The 16671-nt window shown below is 35.8% G+C and overlaps 2 protein-coding genes across 3 annotated transcripts in view; both read right to left on the bottom strand.

Moving 5' to 3' along the window:
- Positions 1 to 15178, bottom strand: part of LOC131541934 (uncharacterized) — a 39233-nt gene extending 24055 nt beyond the window's left edge. Inside the window, 9 exon segments of the mRNA XM_058777991.1 lie at positions 2299 to 2410; positions 2710 to 2946; positions 5232 to 5372; positions 5454 to 5837; positions 12140 to 12226; positions 12320 to 12854; positions 13969 to 14103; positions 14865 to 14959; positions 15053 to 15178. Coding sequence (XP_058633974.1) covers positions 2299 to 2410; positions 2710 to 2946; positions 5232 to 5372; positions 5454 to 5837; positions 12140 to 12226; positions 12320 to 12854; positions 13969 to 14103; positions 14865 to 14959; positions 15053 to 15178 — 1852 coding nt within the window.
- LOC131542181 (E3 ubiquitin-protein ligase TRIM39-like) overlaps positions 1 to 16671 on the bottom strand; it is a 189591-nt gene that overhangs the window by 165635 nt on the left and 7285 nt on the right. The window lies entirely within an intron of this gene.

Here is a 16671-nt window from a genome sequence, read left to right as displayed (position 1 = left end):
CTGTTTTTCTTATTTTTCAAGTTCTACATTTTCTCCTTAGCTCCATGTCGCAGTAACTTCTGGGAGTTCATTCTTAGTCCATCTCCTGTCCTGAAAGGTCTGTCTTGCAGAGATTGACTAAAAATGAGCTCCTAAAACTTACTGCTATTCTGGAAGATAAATTCTTCAAACAGTGGTACACGAGGATGTGATGCTGGTCCTTCAAGAGTCACTCTCAACTTATCCGTCTATAAAAATGAGTCTTCATGTATTTCACAACACTTCAGCATGTTATTCTTATTAAGTGTATGTTCTCCTTTTTAGGATTTTTTACCCAAGCAAAGTCTCTGAGAACCTGACACCTTGTATTTCTGGAGACTCCAGGAAGGTTGCAGTTCTGGAAAATGGTGGCGCTGGAGACTAAAGTTTTGATGGTTTACACCTAATTCTTCACATTAATTCTTAATTATTTTGCAGTTACCTTGAGTTTTTTCTTCTCCACCTGTTTTTGTCTAACCTCGCTGACCCAATGAGCATGTCGCTGACCAATGGTCATGTCTTAACGTTACAATTTCTGTATTGCATTGGTTTTGAATATTTCTCATTGGGGATTGAATTTTTTGACTTTTCAGTTAAATCTCTTTTTTGGCTCATTTTATCTGTAAAAGAAAACGTGACTAATAATTCTGCACATTAATATAAGGAGTTCTTCACTTCCAGCCTTCATGGACAATTACATATCACTTACAAATGATTAAATACAAAATGAATAGTAGTTAAGATCGATGTGGTTTGGAATTGGTAAAATGTTCTTGGAAAAAAATGATCAGAATATCAACGTGCCTAATAATCATTCACGCACTGTAAAGATGTGGTCACTTTACACAGAGTGTGTGTGAGATCGCGAAATCGAAAGGGAATTCAATACCCCACATATTAATAGCGCGAAAATTATATACAATATAGAATGTTTGCGGGAGCGGGACACACACGTTGCAGGAGCGGGTGGTAATAGTCAGAAACTCAGCAGGAGCCACTTAAGAAAACTAGGCTGCACATCAACACATGCTAAGATTTGTTTTTTGCGCTACCCCTCTTTGACAGCACATATAGGACAATTTTTGAAATAGCACCATAAACTAAATTCATTTCAAGCACTTTCAAGGACCCATTTTTGTTTTCAAGTACTTTCCAGGCCTTGAATCCATATGTCTGAAATTCAAGTACTTTCAAGAAACGGGGGAACCCTGTAAGAAAAGGGCTAAAATATGGATAGAGTTTTTCAGTGAAAGAGTAGATATGAGAGCTGGACTCCACATCATAAAAGGAGACCAGACCCTCCTCATAATCCACAAACACACCGACCCGCTGCGGCTTCACTCTCAGAGACAGAGAGACAGAAGGATCATCACAGGCTTTATATTCATCTCCATTCCTCAGAACCACAGTCCCACTATACATTATTATCTGGAAACATGTGACATTAAACAGTGTGCAACCTATTTTACTTTTGAAATGTGATGTCAATTTTTGAATAATTACATTAAAAAAAAAAAAAAAAAACAGTAAAAATTGTGAAATTTTATTAGTTTAATAACAGTTTATTTTTGTAATCAAATCTAAATTTTCAGCATCATTACTGCAGTCTTCAGTGTCACATGATCTTCAGAAATCATTCTAATATGCTGATTTGCTGCTCAAGAAACATTTCTGATTATTATCAATGTTGAAAACAGTTGTGCTGCCCAATATTTTTGTGGAAACAGTGATACATTTTATTTTTCAGGATTCACAGATGAATAGAAAGTTCAAAAGAACAACATTTATTTGAATTAGTAATATTTTTAAGTGTTATAAATGTCTATCACTTTTGACTAATTTAATGCATCCTTGCTGAATAAAAGTATTAATTTATTTTGAGAGTATCATGGTTTCCACAAAAATATTGTGCAGCACAACTGTTTTCAACATTGATAATCAGAAATGTTTGTTGAGCAGCAAATCAGCATATTAGAATGATTTCTGAAGATCATGTGACACTGAAGACTGCAGTAATGATGCTGAAAATACAGCTGCGCATCACAGAAATAAATGACATTTTAGCAGATATTCACAAAGAAAACAGTTATTTTAAATTATAATAATGTTTCAGTATTTTTTTTTTACTGTATTTTTGCTCAAATAAATGCAGCCTTGGTGAGCAGAAAAGACTTCATTCAAAAACATTAAAAAAAAAAAATCTTTGACCTTAGTTTCAAGTGATTTCATTTTAATTAAAAGATTAGTAAATAAATCACACACTTAAGAGTCTATTCTAACGATTTAGCCGTCGTAAATCAAGCAAGTCCTGCAGCATGAAGCAAATTCTGGGAGAGGTTTTCTGCTCCTTAATAATTTTCTCCATCTTGATAAAATATTGATCCATTCGGGGCTGAAAACACAAAAAATACAGCAGAATATTCGCACGAGTCTTAAATGATATAGTGAAATAAATGTTAAATAATATATTAAAAATATATATAGTTAAACTATAAATCCAACTGCCAAAGATGGAATAAAAATTATTTTATTGCCTCACTCTCCCATTTTTAATTTTCGTATCATTAACATTATATATTTTATAATTTACATTTTGTTGTACGTTTCTGTGGTTTTTATTTTTATTAAAAAATTATTTATATTTATATACATATATATATATAAAAAAGTTATGTAATAAGTGTGTGTCACCTTGGCCTTCTCATGGTCCAGATCTTTCCCGATGGTGGACAGCAGGCAGCAGAGACGCTCCAGACTCTCCTCGTCCTGCTTCATCAGCAGTTTGACGACGCAGTCGTGCATGATGGGCTCCGTCAGCATCTTCAGCTTGAACAGCTCCCCAATGAACTTGATGTTGCCTAGCGACCGTTGCTGGGCTTTGTCTTTAGCGTCCTCGGGCTCCTCCTTCAACCTCTGCTTCTCCTCTTCCTGAAGGGGCAGAGACAGGAAGTGAAGTCTTAAATGCCTTTGTACTATGTAAATAAATAAAAATATAACTATAAATATATACATTTGCATACAGTCTTCTTGATATGAATCGTAATTGCAAATCATAATATGTTTAAAACGCAATCAAACGTGACAGTATGTCGTGCGCTTTGACGTTGCTGATTATGAAACAAAGGCTGCGGATTTTTTAAATGCATACACTGCATGTGTTAGAATGAAGGGCTTTTTTCCCCCCACGATTTAACATTTGAAAAAATTAAGACATTAAGCCAGCAATAAATCTTAGTATTGTAATTTTACTGTTTAAAAAAACAAAAACAAAACTTAAATTCTTGTTATTTTTTTTTTTTACAATGAAACATTATAATATTAATATTTCTTTTGTTTCATACTTATAACAATTGTTATACTGACTTAATCAAAAAAAAAAAAAAATCAATACTACAGTAAAAATGTAAAAAAAAAAAATTACAGTGTAATATTACAACAGTAGTATTTATTTAGTTTTCTGTTTTTTAAACAAGAACAACAATAAGTGTAATATTAATACTTATATTTTTATTAAATAAAATAAGATGTATTTTAAAATAAAAAATCAAACAATTATTAAGTTTTATTTTACAGGGAAATTTTACAAAAGTAATATTTCTTATTTTGTTATATACATTTATAATAATAAGTTTATTATACACACAAAAAGCACAGAAAACCTGGACCATTAAACAAATATAAATAAAATAAAAATGTTAAATAAATTTTTACAAAAAAATTAGTTACATTTTTTCTTAAATTTTTATATTTTTCTTATTTATTTAATATTACATTAGTAATATTTATTGTATTAAGTAATAATAACAACAGTTATATTGATATATAAATCACAGAATAGTTGGCTAAATTGTGCAACCCAACAAACAAGCACAGCAAACCTGGAGGTCGAATTTTTTTTAAAATAAAATTTAAAAAAAAAAAAAAAGTCACAATTTTAAAGGGGACCTATTATGCAAAAATCACTTTTATGATTAAAAGGTGTTTGAACACAGTTGTGTGGCAGCAGTGTGTGAAAACAACCAGCCTATAATAGTAAAAATCCACCCACTCCTTTTTTTATAATCTTAATAAATAAATTAAAAAAAAAAATCAAAAAAAAAAAAAAAATCACAAACAGTCTCTCAGAACGAGCGGTTTCAGATTCTCCCTCCGTTCACGTCACCGAGGGGAAAAAGACCCACCCATTTGTGATGCTGTCCTATAAGCACAGACACAGCCCTGAGTGACAAGCAGTAGTCGGACTCAGTCATTACGGATTACTTGCTGTAGCTGCTGGAGATATACAATGTCAGCATCAAAGAGGCATTTCAAGTGTTGTGTTTTGGGACGCACTAACGAACATAGGAATCTCCATAGACTCTCTCCATCTGAGCCGCTGAGGACACTGTGGTTAAATTTCATTGTCTAAGGAAATGTCCTGGGAAAATATATATTTTTTTTTCGATAAAGTCCCCAATACGTGTAGGGATCAATACCAACACTTCGTGCGCGAACGTCAGCTCCAGGCAAAGTATCACGCGTTTGTTTTCCAAATTGCCCTTCTGAAAGAGCCTCTTGGCACTCTGTGAGGCTAATGATGCTAAAGCTACCATCGTCTCTGCCCGTTTTCACTGGTGCTGCCTTCATGAATGATCGTGAATAGGAACGTGGTAGTTAAAAGTTGCATATGAAAGCAATGGGAGTCGATCGCTTGAGTTTGTTGAACTCATAATCACGAGTGGGACTTGTAAAGTTTCTGATAGCATGAGACCAGCTATGTTGTTATTTTTATCCCGCCGTGCTCCTGTCTGTGTAATTCATAAACGCGAATTTATTATGCACAGTACAATGAGATGACTGACTTTTCAACAGAGTGTGTTTTCTGTAAAGAAAACACTGCTAATGCGGAGCTGGAGCTCTTGAAGCTCCGCCCTCTTCTCCGGGCGCAACAGCTCATTTGCATTTAAAGCAACATACTCAAATTCAGCGCGTTTTGGCTCATACCCTAAAAGTGGCAATTTTAACAAGCTATAAAAAAAAAAAAAATTATCTGTTGGGTATTTTGAGCTAAAACATCACATACACACTCTGGAGATACATCTTGTAAAAAGTAGCATAATAGGTCCCCTTTAAATCAGAAAAATTGCAAAAAGACTGCCCTGCCACAACCCCTACATATCAGTCCGCGCAGGTGTGTGTGTGTGTGTGTGTGTGTGTGTGTGTGTTGTTCAAACCCCTGTGGCAGCATCCAGCTCCTTCTGCTTCTCAAATGTTTCATCATTTTTGTCCTTCTCAAACTCTTTCTGACAACGATTCAGCAGCAGCTTCCTGAAATTGAACGTCACTCCAGGTTTATCCGTGGTGGGAACATTCAGCTGCGATGAGAGACAGATGATAAAACAAACTAGACGCTGCAGGAGCTGCTTTTGCGCTGACAGTATTTGGCTCACACTCACCCCCATGAGGCAGCGGCACATGTTGGCGTAGACGACAGAGGAGTTGGGCTCAGAAATGGCCTTCTCGAAGATGAGCTCGACCACTCCTTTCAGGCGCTCCTCTGTGTCGATGGTCAGTTCTGTCACCTGCTTCATCAGCGACTGGAACGTCTGCGGCGTCAGTTTGTTCAACACGCTGCTCACGCGTCTGAACAGCTCCTGCGTCTTCAAGAACTCAGGCTCGTCCTCACCTGCGTGGACGCTGCGCTTCTCTGATGGTTTCCAGGCCTTCTCTCCTTTATTCAGCTGGACGTCTTCAGTGAGGGAAACGCTCGCCATCATCTTCCACGGCTCCTTCCCACACTGACCTTGACCTGAACGACTAGGGCCGCTCAGACCGGACGGCTAGTGAGACAGAAAGATATGCATTATACTTATAACAAATACAAATACATACACATACATATATGTGCTGTCAAAATTAAAGCAGGCGATACATTTTTTTCAGTTTAACGCTTTAAAATTATTTAATGTCGTTAACGCAGAGGCGGGGCCAAGGGTTGGCCACCCCACTCATAACTGCTACTTCTGTCTCTTTTATTCTTGACAAGACGTGCATTTATTCAGTCGCAGAACGTCTTCAAGATAACATCAAACCAGAGACATTTCCAACTTCACTTCAGTGCGAGTCAAACGAGCGCAGAAGCGGTGCTGTGCTCGGAGCACGTGCTCTTCAATTGCACGCACAAAGGCGCCAGTGCACACTGTAACCTGTATCTTTTCATATAGCGCAAAATAAACTGCGAGCAGCATGCAATGTCATGGAAAGTTAAGGCACGAAGTTAGCAAAAAGGCGATTAAAGCTGCCCATAGTAAAAAAAAAAAAAAAAAGATGGACAACACGTCTCCACTTCCTTCCACTGTAGAAAAGTGAAGCCAAATCATCTCAGTATGGCCGCTGTAAATGACGTCATTTGGAGCCAGAGTCTGCGCAGTAGAGATTCGTTTGGAGCCGAAGTCTGCGCTGTAGTGTCGTGAGGTGGAGCCGCGGTATCAAAGTCCCACCCAAACTCCCACAGACCCAATCATGACACCACGCCCCGTTTTTATAGCATCAAATAACTGCCTAAAGGCAAACCTTTTAGAAAAACAAACACTTGAACATACATCAGCATGATAAAAACTACAAATGAAGGAAACAACCTTGGGAAAAATTTATTTGAAGTGTAATTTGATTATTATACGTCCCATGAGATTACATGGAGAGGGCGGGGTTTACGACCTATACTGCAGCCAGCCACCTGGGGGCAATCAAGACACTTTGGCTTCACTTTTCAGGACTTGTGCAGCACACTTGGAAGCTGCCGTAAACGCGTGTGCCTCACACGTCCTGAAAAGTGAAGCTGTGGGCTCTTTGATCGCCCCCTGGAGGCTGGCTGCAGTACAGGTCATAAACCCCGCCCTCTCCATGTAAACGAATGGGACTAGAGTTAAAATAAAAAAATTAATTACACTTCCAATACAATTTTCCGAGATATGGTTTTGGTCATTTAAGGTAGTTGTTATCACACTGGTTTATGTTCAATTGTTCGTTTTTGTGATAAGTTTCATTTTAACTAGTAATTTGATGCTATAAAAATGGGGCGTATCGTTATGGTTGATTGGGTCTGCTGGAGTTTGATACCACGGCTCCACCTCACGACACTCGGGCTCCAAATGACGTCATTTTCTCAAGATGGCAAGGCCATACTGAGATGCTTTGGCTTCACTTTTCTATAGTGGAAGCAAGCGGAGACGCATCCTCCATCTTTTTTTACAGTCTATGGCCGTAAAACTCTGCATGCATATGTTGAATCGCATTAAAGGTGCTGTATGTAGGATGTTGACTCTACTAAAGCATAAAAATACCATAATATGTTTGCAGATATTTTAGAAACATGCTAAGTTAACATACCTGTTTATCTGAAAAACAATTCTACAGTCAGTTATTCTCCTTTGAAAATGTGCGTTCCGGCCCGGAATGTCTGTGTTTGTTATGGTTTGTGAAACCCGCCCACTGCCAGTTTACCCAACTGTATTTCGGCACCCCGGGTTGCCAGTTGGTGGAAAACACAGCGCATTTAATTTCATTCATCGTCATGAGCGCTCGTTCCTGTTGGTGTCGTTAATCTGGCAACCTGCGTGTGCGTCAAGTCCGAGGAGGAGGGGCCAGGTCAAAAAAAAACGTCTCCAATATTTTGAATTTGGACTGCAATACCTAGTTCAATCCTACATACAGCACCTTTAAGATCAGGTCTCTGAAATGGTTTTCCAAACTGTCCCGGAACAGCCCAGCACGGTCTCCCTCATTGAACACCCATTTCAACTCGTCAGCTCATTAGTAGAGACTGAAATGGGTCCGAAAAGGTAGAGAGGAAATATGTTTAGCAGCAACAGCTCTTAAAGAAATAGCAGCCAAAACAACCTAATAACCAGCTGCTGTGATGTCTGTTCATCGAGAACAGAAAAAAAAAAAAAAAAAAAAGAGGAAATCAATAACTTTTATAGTTTTAAGGATTCATCTGCATTTAGTTTAGAATTTAGTGTTTGATAACTTTATTCAATTTCTGTATATTTCTACTGAGGGGCACAGGTAAATATGACATTTATTGTAATAGGTTTATGTGAAGATTGTTTTAAGTTCACTTAAATTAGAAGTTATTTTTAAAGTCTAATGAATGAATAAATTGATAGCTCTTAATTATAATGTATTATGCCATGGTCTGTCTGAATACTGGATTCTGATTGGCTGGCAGGTGTTGATTAAATTCGTTGACCTGCACAAGTAGTTCCAGGTCAGTTTAATCACGTTCTATATTAAATGCGCTTCCTATAAACATTGGTAACCATAGTAACATACAGTTACAGTTAAATAGTAATACAGACGAAAATAACCGTCATTTTTATCGTTCCAGTCAAATATTGCAGCGCAAATATTATTAGCATCTTTAATATGTGAATGCTGGCAAATGACCATGGCATAAAAGGGATAATCAACGGCTAGCTGTGCATTAAACGATTTGAATGCACTTTGCGGAGGCAACCACCTCCACGTCGTGCATTCAAATCATTTAATGCACAGCTAGCCGTTGATTATCCCTTACATGTTGAATGACTATAGTTAATGGTTAAATATTAGGGGACTTTTTATTTTAATAGGGAAATCATTAATTGGTATCAGTGATACTGGCCTTCAGTCATAAAAAAAAAGATGCAATTAAACAAATATACTGTATTTATGTTGTTTCTACATTAATTTGCAGATTGAATGTAAAATTATTGCAATATAAAATAATATTTAAAATCTTTAATGTTAGGTGGGATTCATTTCAGAAAGAATAGGATTAATTCCTTTTTTTTTTTTTTTAATCGATTGACAGCACTATTTGAGATATATATATACACACACACACACACACACATACACAGTGACTCTTGAACCTAGGCCCTCTTCCTCTACCCTCATCGGGGGGACAAAAAAAAAAAAAAAAAAAAAAAAAAAACTACCAGCCTAGTTTACGGTGTCATCTTCTAAAATTAGTCATTGGTAATTCCCAATCCAGTCTTAAGGCGGTCACACACCGGACGAGAAGTGCAGTGCTGTGCCCCACCACGTTTTTAATATTCAAACACGTGTACGGCAGTGGTGTATAAAGTACCTGAAAGCCATCCTCAAGTAAAAGCACAGATATCTTATCAGAAAATGACTGAATTGAAATTGAAGTCACCATTTAGAATATTACTTGAGTAAAAGTCTTAAAGTATGTGTTATTTATTGTACTTAAGTATGAAAAGTATTTTTTTTTTTTAATCTTAAATGTACTTTTACGTTCAATAATTAAGTACAAGTCAATGCAAAATGGAAAAGAAGCAAATAAATATATATAAAAATGTTCATACACAGCTTGAGTAGCAAGATTGTGTTCAGTTTGAACTCTGTATTTTTGGGTAAGAATAAGAAGCACTTCATGTGGTACTTAGTGTCTTTCATTATCAGAGATGGATAAAACATTTTTTAATTAACATTAAACATTTAATTTAATATCTGTATATTATTATTATTATTATTATTATTATTATAACTCGTTAGGGCTATATTTTTTACGTTCTATACATTCTGTATAATTATATTTGCCATCATATATTTTGCAAATACAGTAAACGCCTGACAATTATGCCAATACTTTGATTGTATTTATGCCCGTGTGTGATGATAAATGAGCTTGTTGTGTTTTCATTTACAACTGAAAATACGTGAATTATTCATTCCTCAATGAAACACTATAATGTTTATAATTATCAATTCGCCAAAATAACTTCCACTTCCAGTAGGCTATAAATTCAGTCAGCATAATCAAAAATGTATGGGCATGTCGAGCATTTACAGTAGGCTATTATTTACAAAACTAGTCAGAACGTTAAGTAAAGAGATCGAAATGAAGGGAAAATATAAAAATAATAATAGGGTAATAATAATAAACAAATATTACGGAAAAAGACGATCAGTTAATGGATACAGCAAGACTGGGATGGATGAAAAGGTTTTCTTGTAGGTTTAATTTTATTTTATGTACTTTATGTAACATTTATTCATGATAAACTTAATTTGAATGCTGTCTACATCTCATGCAATAGCCCACACTCCGGTAGCCTAAGCCTATGGTTAATATAGTAATTTAATAGCTAACGTAATAATTTATATAATAATTAGTACAGTAATTTCTTAATTCAGAATAAAATAATTCCGGCTAATCCCGGGTTGCTATGGTCACGCAGGTTTGTTTACGCATTAAACTCGTGGCCACGAGAAACATATCCCGTTCCCTCAACAGAAGGATGTCGTTACCTCGAGTTAATATATCGTGGCCACGACAAAACTACCGTAAGTGAACCGAAGACGTCCCCTCGCGGTCACCGTAGAGATCACCAAAATAAAACATAGCTACATTTAAGTCAAATGAAAAACCTCATTACAAATGCATCATCACACAGTCGGTCTGTGCACATCAAGTTAAGCCAGCACATCATCACAGCGCTCACAGCAAACAAATTAGCCATATATATTTCATGACAAACAAGCATGATTTAGGCCTATAATAAACAATATTATTATTGACACAGCCGCACAGTAAATGTCCTCACTTACGTTATTTCCGGCTTCCATCGTGACGCGAATCGCTAGTTAGTTTATCGGCATAAATTTCTCCAGAGATCTCACAGCGGGCGGAACTTGTTATAAAGTTGGTGATAACAAGGCCCGCCCATTTAAAGGGAAGATATGATTGGTCAGTTTTTCTGTCAATTGAAATTACGCTCCCATTGGCCCTCTGTATTTTCACAGCTGGGCCACCAATCACAGAGCCGCTAACGTTAGGCGGATATATTATATTAATTATATTATTATATTATATTATATTATATTATATTATATTATATTATATTATATTATATTATATTATATTATATTATATTATATTATATTATATTATATTATATTATTCACTGAAATAGGCAGATTTGAAGAGTTTATTTCCACAGAAATTGTATTTAATTTATTTAGACGATGTTTCATCAAATTATGAATTGATTAAATAAAATCAGAAATTATGACTTTTTATTAAAATAATAAAAATTTATCATTTTAAATAATTTATTTAGCAATTGTAAATATTGTTTTTTTCAAGGGAAAACCTTGACGGTTCCCCACTGATATAGCCTATATATAATAATATATATATCATTTAATTCATCTTCAGCAAGTCTACCATTAAAAATTAATTAATTAACTGAAAATGAGTACTAATACTTCTACTGGAGTAATATTTTATTAGGTTATCTGTAGCCTACTTTTACTCAAATAAAATTGAAAATGAGTGCTAATACTTTTAACTGGAGTGATATTTTATTATGGCAACACACTGTAGTGATGAGTCATTCCTTAATGAATCAGTGTTTTTGAATGAATCATTTGAGTTTATGAATAAAAAAAAATGACTCGCTCATAAAGGCTGCATGTACACTGCCTTGATAGTAGGAATAGTAGGCTACGTTGAGTTTAATTTATTGACATGGAATTCATATAGAAACGTTTTTAATGCAATAGTTACATCTATACATCAAAATAATAATATAGCCTATACAAATTCTTCAGGACAGTGATGTACGCAGCTCCGCTGAAAGCTTGCCAGTGGAGTAATACTCAGGTGGTAGATATTGTTAAGCATGTCACATCATACAGGTATGTCTGTACCGTGAAATGTTTAAAAAAACTCACTTTTCAAAGACGTAGGAGTCGCATTTACAGGGGAATATCCGATCTGACCGCTTACACGGCAGGCGCAAATGCACGTATCCGATTCATATCTGATTTATTTCCACATATGAATGAGGCCTGAAACCGATCGGAGAATATCAGAATCCATGAGAGTTTTTCCTGCTTACACGGTCGTGGGCCATATATCTGATCTGTGCCACACGGGAGGACAAAATCGGAATTGGGTCACTTGAACTATGCAGTGTAAATGCGGCCTTTGTCGCCACCTACTGACGGTGTGACACAAATAGCGAAAAATCCAGTGCTGTTGGACTGTATAACAGGACTATTGGAGAGACACAACTAAATTATGTATAATGAATATTTAGACACATTTAAATCATTTTAAACTCACGTTTCTGACTTCTGCTGAGTGTTTGATGTCTTGAATCTTCTTGATTCTGTCCTGGATCACGTCTTTCTGTGTCTTCATCACTTCAGTCTATAGAGAGAACAACACAGACACATTTATCATAACAGATTTGTCTTCTGAGGAAACTTACAACATGCAATAATAGTTTTTAGCAACTTCTACCTTCTTCTCTTCACTCTCCTCTTCTATGGGAACAATGTTGTGGTTCTTGTGGTCTGTCACAGAGCAGATCGAACACACACACGTCTGATCATCTCTACAGAACAGATCCAGAGGTCTCTCATGTTTCTGACATATATAGTCCTCCAGATTACTCACAGGATCCATCAGTTTGTGTTTCTTCAAACCTGTCACTCTCAAATGAGGCTCCAGATGAGTTTCACAGTAAGAGCTCTGACACACCAGACACGACTTCAGGGCTTTCTGCTTTCTTTCCTCACAGACGTCACACAGAACTTCAGCTGTTTTCTCAGGACTTTTCTTCTTATAGTGATCTATGAGCTCTCGGAGTGTGGTATTAATCTTGAGATCAGGTCTTTGCTTGAATGTTTCTTTACAGTATGGACAGCTGCAGGTCTGGCTGTTGTTCCAGCACTTATTCAGACAGATCTTGCAGAAGTTGTGTCCACATGGAGTCGTGACTGGATCAGTGAACACCTCCAGACATATCGAGCACTGAATCTCCTCAGACAGTGAACTAATGGAGGATTAAAAAATATCCAATTAAAACAATTTTGCATTTTTTAGTTCAATTATTGATTAAAATAATGAATTCAAGCAACCAGCGAATGACAGAGATCTTCGTTTTGTCTGTCAACAGAACAGCTGTATCTGAGCAAGTGCATGGCATTATACATTTCATCAACTTTTACAGGTTATATAACGTTTATTGTAGCTATATGGGCGCTTAGTTTTTCTTGTTGTTTGATACACTTGGTCAAAATCTAATGATATAAACGATGAAGCGCTATATGCACAGGATATTTAAAACGTACAAAAGTATATGGCTACAACTAAACAGCAAATATCCTACTTATTCTCCGCTCTTCAAACACACAAAAACATTAACCTTTACAGACACAGTGTTCAAACATCAGTTATTTACACTAGCATTGTGAAAAAGCAGAGGTCTGTCTCCTCCAGGCTGTGTGTGGTGTGTTAATCTGAATGAAGGAGGGGTGAAGCTTCACTGAGAGCTTGAGGATGCAATGGCGTTACGAAGTTTTACTGACAAGCTCTTTTTAATGCGTATCATTGGTTAAATATTTGTAAAAACCCACTGATTTAAAATAATAACAATGAAATATAAACTCACTGAACAATCTGAACTATGACCTGCTGTTTCGATTAAAGACAGTACAAAGAACAAGTGATATATTTTCCAATAAACATATGTCTCCTTAACAAAAATTAGGTAAATCTCTCCACAAAATATGTTATATATTATATTTTATATGTTATATTATAAGAGTCATTCTCATATTGTTTAGTGTAAAGGTGATTTTCGGCTGCAATGAAGCAGGTTTGTGTTCAGTTTGTCTGCAGGTCATTTACTTCCTGTTTCTTTCCTGTTTGATTTTATGTCGTGTGACAAAATGACAGAAACACCAAACTTTGTTTTACAACCAATCAAATAAAATACTTTTTAATACAATTCATTTCAGTGCAGTAAACACCTAAAGCAGCTGAGTATTTGATGCTTAAACCTGCTTCTGTTCAACTTATTCCAGTCTGACATAAACCCTACTAAACCAGACCACTGCCATCAGAAACCTGTTCAGGACAATTTATCTTATATTTCTATCACTTACCTGTGAGTATCAGATGTGTCCACAAGTGCCTTTAAACAGCTAAATATTCTGTTGTTTATAGAGTTTGATCGTTTCAGGCGTCCATATTGTTGCTGATCAAGTTTCAGTTTCACTTTCTCTGAGTCTCTCTCTGAACTACAGTGATGTCAGAGCTCCTCCTGTATTCAGTGCTGGTTCATGTGTGTCTGTTTGTATTGGGACGGATGTTGCTGTCAGCTCATGAAGAAGAGATTTCAGCAGACTTACAAAAGCGTGATTCTTTAACAACATTTGTGAAGAGTTTTCAGGTAAAATGCTGATCAATTTACAGATGTTTACAGATATTCTTTTCTATTCTTATGGTAACACTTACTTGGTTTTAATGGGACACTATATTGTCAACATCCTTCAGATGAGATGTTAAACTGAGGTCTTGACTCTCTGTGGTCATTAAAAATCCCAGGATGCCTTTTGAAAAGAGTAGAGGTGTGACCTCGGCATCCTGGCCAGATTTGCCCATTGCCTCTGACCATCATGGCCTCCTAACAATAACCATATCTGCTGATTGGCTTCATCACTGTCTCCTCTCCACCAGTAAGCTGGTGTATGGTGGGCGTTCTGGCACAATATGGCTGCCGTCGCATCATCCAGGTGGATGCTGCACACTGGTGGTGGATGAGGAGATCCCCCTCACAATGTAAAGCTCTTTGACTGCTTAGAGAAGCGCTATATAAAAAAAAAATTATTATTATCCATACATACTGTCGCAAGGAGGTCTGATGTGTCTCCCAGTCTGAAGAGATGGAGGAGATTTCCCACTGACACACTACAGCAAAAGATAGAAATAACTGACTTCAAAACATTTTTAGTTGGTGAAAATACTAGTGTTCTAATCATTTTGGCCACCATAATCACACGGCAACTTTGAAGAGTATTTCTCTTCATTCTTCACAGCCGTCCTGATATTATCTGGCCTCTTCAGTGGATTTGGTGCTTCACACTGAAACCGCAGCTGCAGACGATTTGATAAAGTAGGGCAGAGAAACAGAGAAACATTAATGTACACATTATAAATATGCCAATAATATGTTTCAGTTTGCGTTACATATGTAGATGAGAAGCAGTCATGTCCAAAAGTGTCCAGCAGAGGCCGGTATTCTCTCTCAATGACTGCTGTTATCAGTGTTATATGTGTCAGATGTGATTCGCTCACACCTGGGGTCTGGAGCATGAAGCCGGTTTAGCTGGCTAGCCAGGTAAGGCTCAGTTTAATTTGTGCCAACTCTGGGTTTTAGGTACCATGAAAGTGGTTTGGCTTTTAGCGGTGTTTTATGCTACACAGCTAACCTGCTCCAGGGCAGGTAATGTTCTGGTTTAAAGACCTGAAACCAAAATTTGACCAATTAGCTTAAAGCAAAGTGATGCATCTCTGGCACAAAACACTCCCTCAATTTCTCTTGCTCCAAATTAAAGGCCACTACATAGTAAAACATTTTTAAGATAAAATTGTCTGGCTTTATTATTTATTAGAATTATTATATATGATTTATATTATTATTATACCATTTATCCATTACACAAACTAGTTTAGTTTAATAATCGGTAAGCATTTATTTTAAATTAATTTAAATATGTAAAGATAATATGCAATACAAATAAGTTTTAGAATCAACAGCTTTAAACATATGAGCATTTTTGTTTTTATACCTATACATGAAAATTTGATTTGCAAAAACGGAACACAGTTTTTGTAAGTTTTCATAAATCATGTTTTTTATTGTGCATTACAAACTAATATAAATCAAACTGTAGTTGGGTTGTTTTGATTAAGTAATAATAACTAAAAAAATAAAATGCAGGTAACACAAAATTAAAGTTCATTGAAAGTATGTTTATATATATATATATTAAAAGGTTTTTTTTAGCAAAAGCAGATAACTCAACAGTCTCCGTTGTATAGTTTTTTTTCCTCATTAAAACCAAATGTGTTCATTAGTGATGATTTGTGTGGATTTTATTTTGTGATTTCACTGAAATGAATAGTCTCCACAACAGTTAGCAATAGATTGAAGCGCTCTTCTGTGCACGAGTCGCCGGCACTGAAAACAGCGGCAACGAGCGCTCAGCATGATTTTAACCCTCTGGTATTGTTCATTTGGGAGTCACACTTGTGTTGTTCGTGGTCAAAAGTGAGTTTTTTCACTAAAGTCAATGTAATATATTTTTGTTCAATAATATTTTTTATTTTGTAATTTGAGAGAATTTCATGGTACTAATTAATATTTATGCAATAATTATGATCAAGTTTTCCCATCAAAAAAAAAAAAACTTTTCAATTATCAATTACTTTTCAATTATGGCAGTATTTAATGTTAAAATATATATAATGTCTTTAAAATCCAATTTTTGAAGTCAGATTAGTACCGTCTGGTTGGAGTAAAAAAAGAAAAACTTCTGCAATTCAATTGTTTAGCCACTAGATTCCTATATAACTCTATATAAAAGGTTTATAAATGCTCTAGTAGCTGTTTTTAGAAATACATTTGTATTTTTTTTGAGTTGTGGATTTGGACAGGCTATAAATTTAGACATTCTCAAAGAGTGAGTCTGTTTTGCACTCTTGATATTTTAGAGTGTCACCCCTTCATTGCTGTGCACTGTTTTTCTGCATCAGTCCGACCATCACAACCTTCGAAGTGGCCTTCAGAGGATGCAGCCTTTGAA

This window comes from Onychostoma macrolepis, chromosome 06 (assembly GCF_012432095.1).
Source record: "Onychostoma macrolepis isolate SWU-2019 chromosome 06, ASM1243209v1, whole genome shotgun sequence".
In the NCBI taxonomy this organism is placed as follows: Eukaryota; Metazoa; Chordata; class Actinopteri; order Cypriniformes; family Cyprinidae; genus Onychostoma; species Onychostoma macrolepis.
This window is presented reverse-complemented; position numbering and strand designations above follow the sequence as displayed.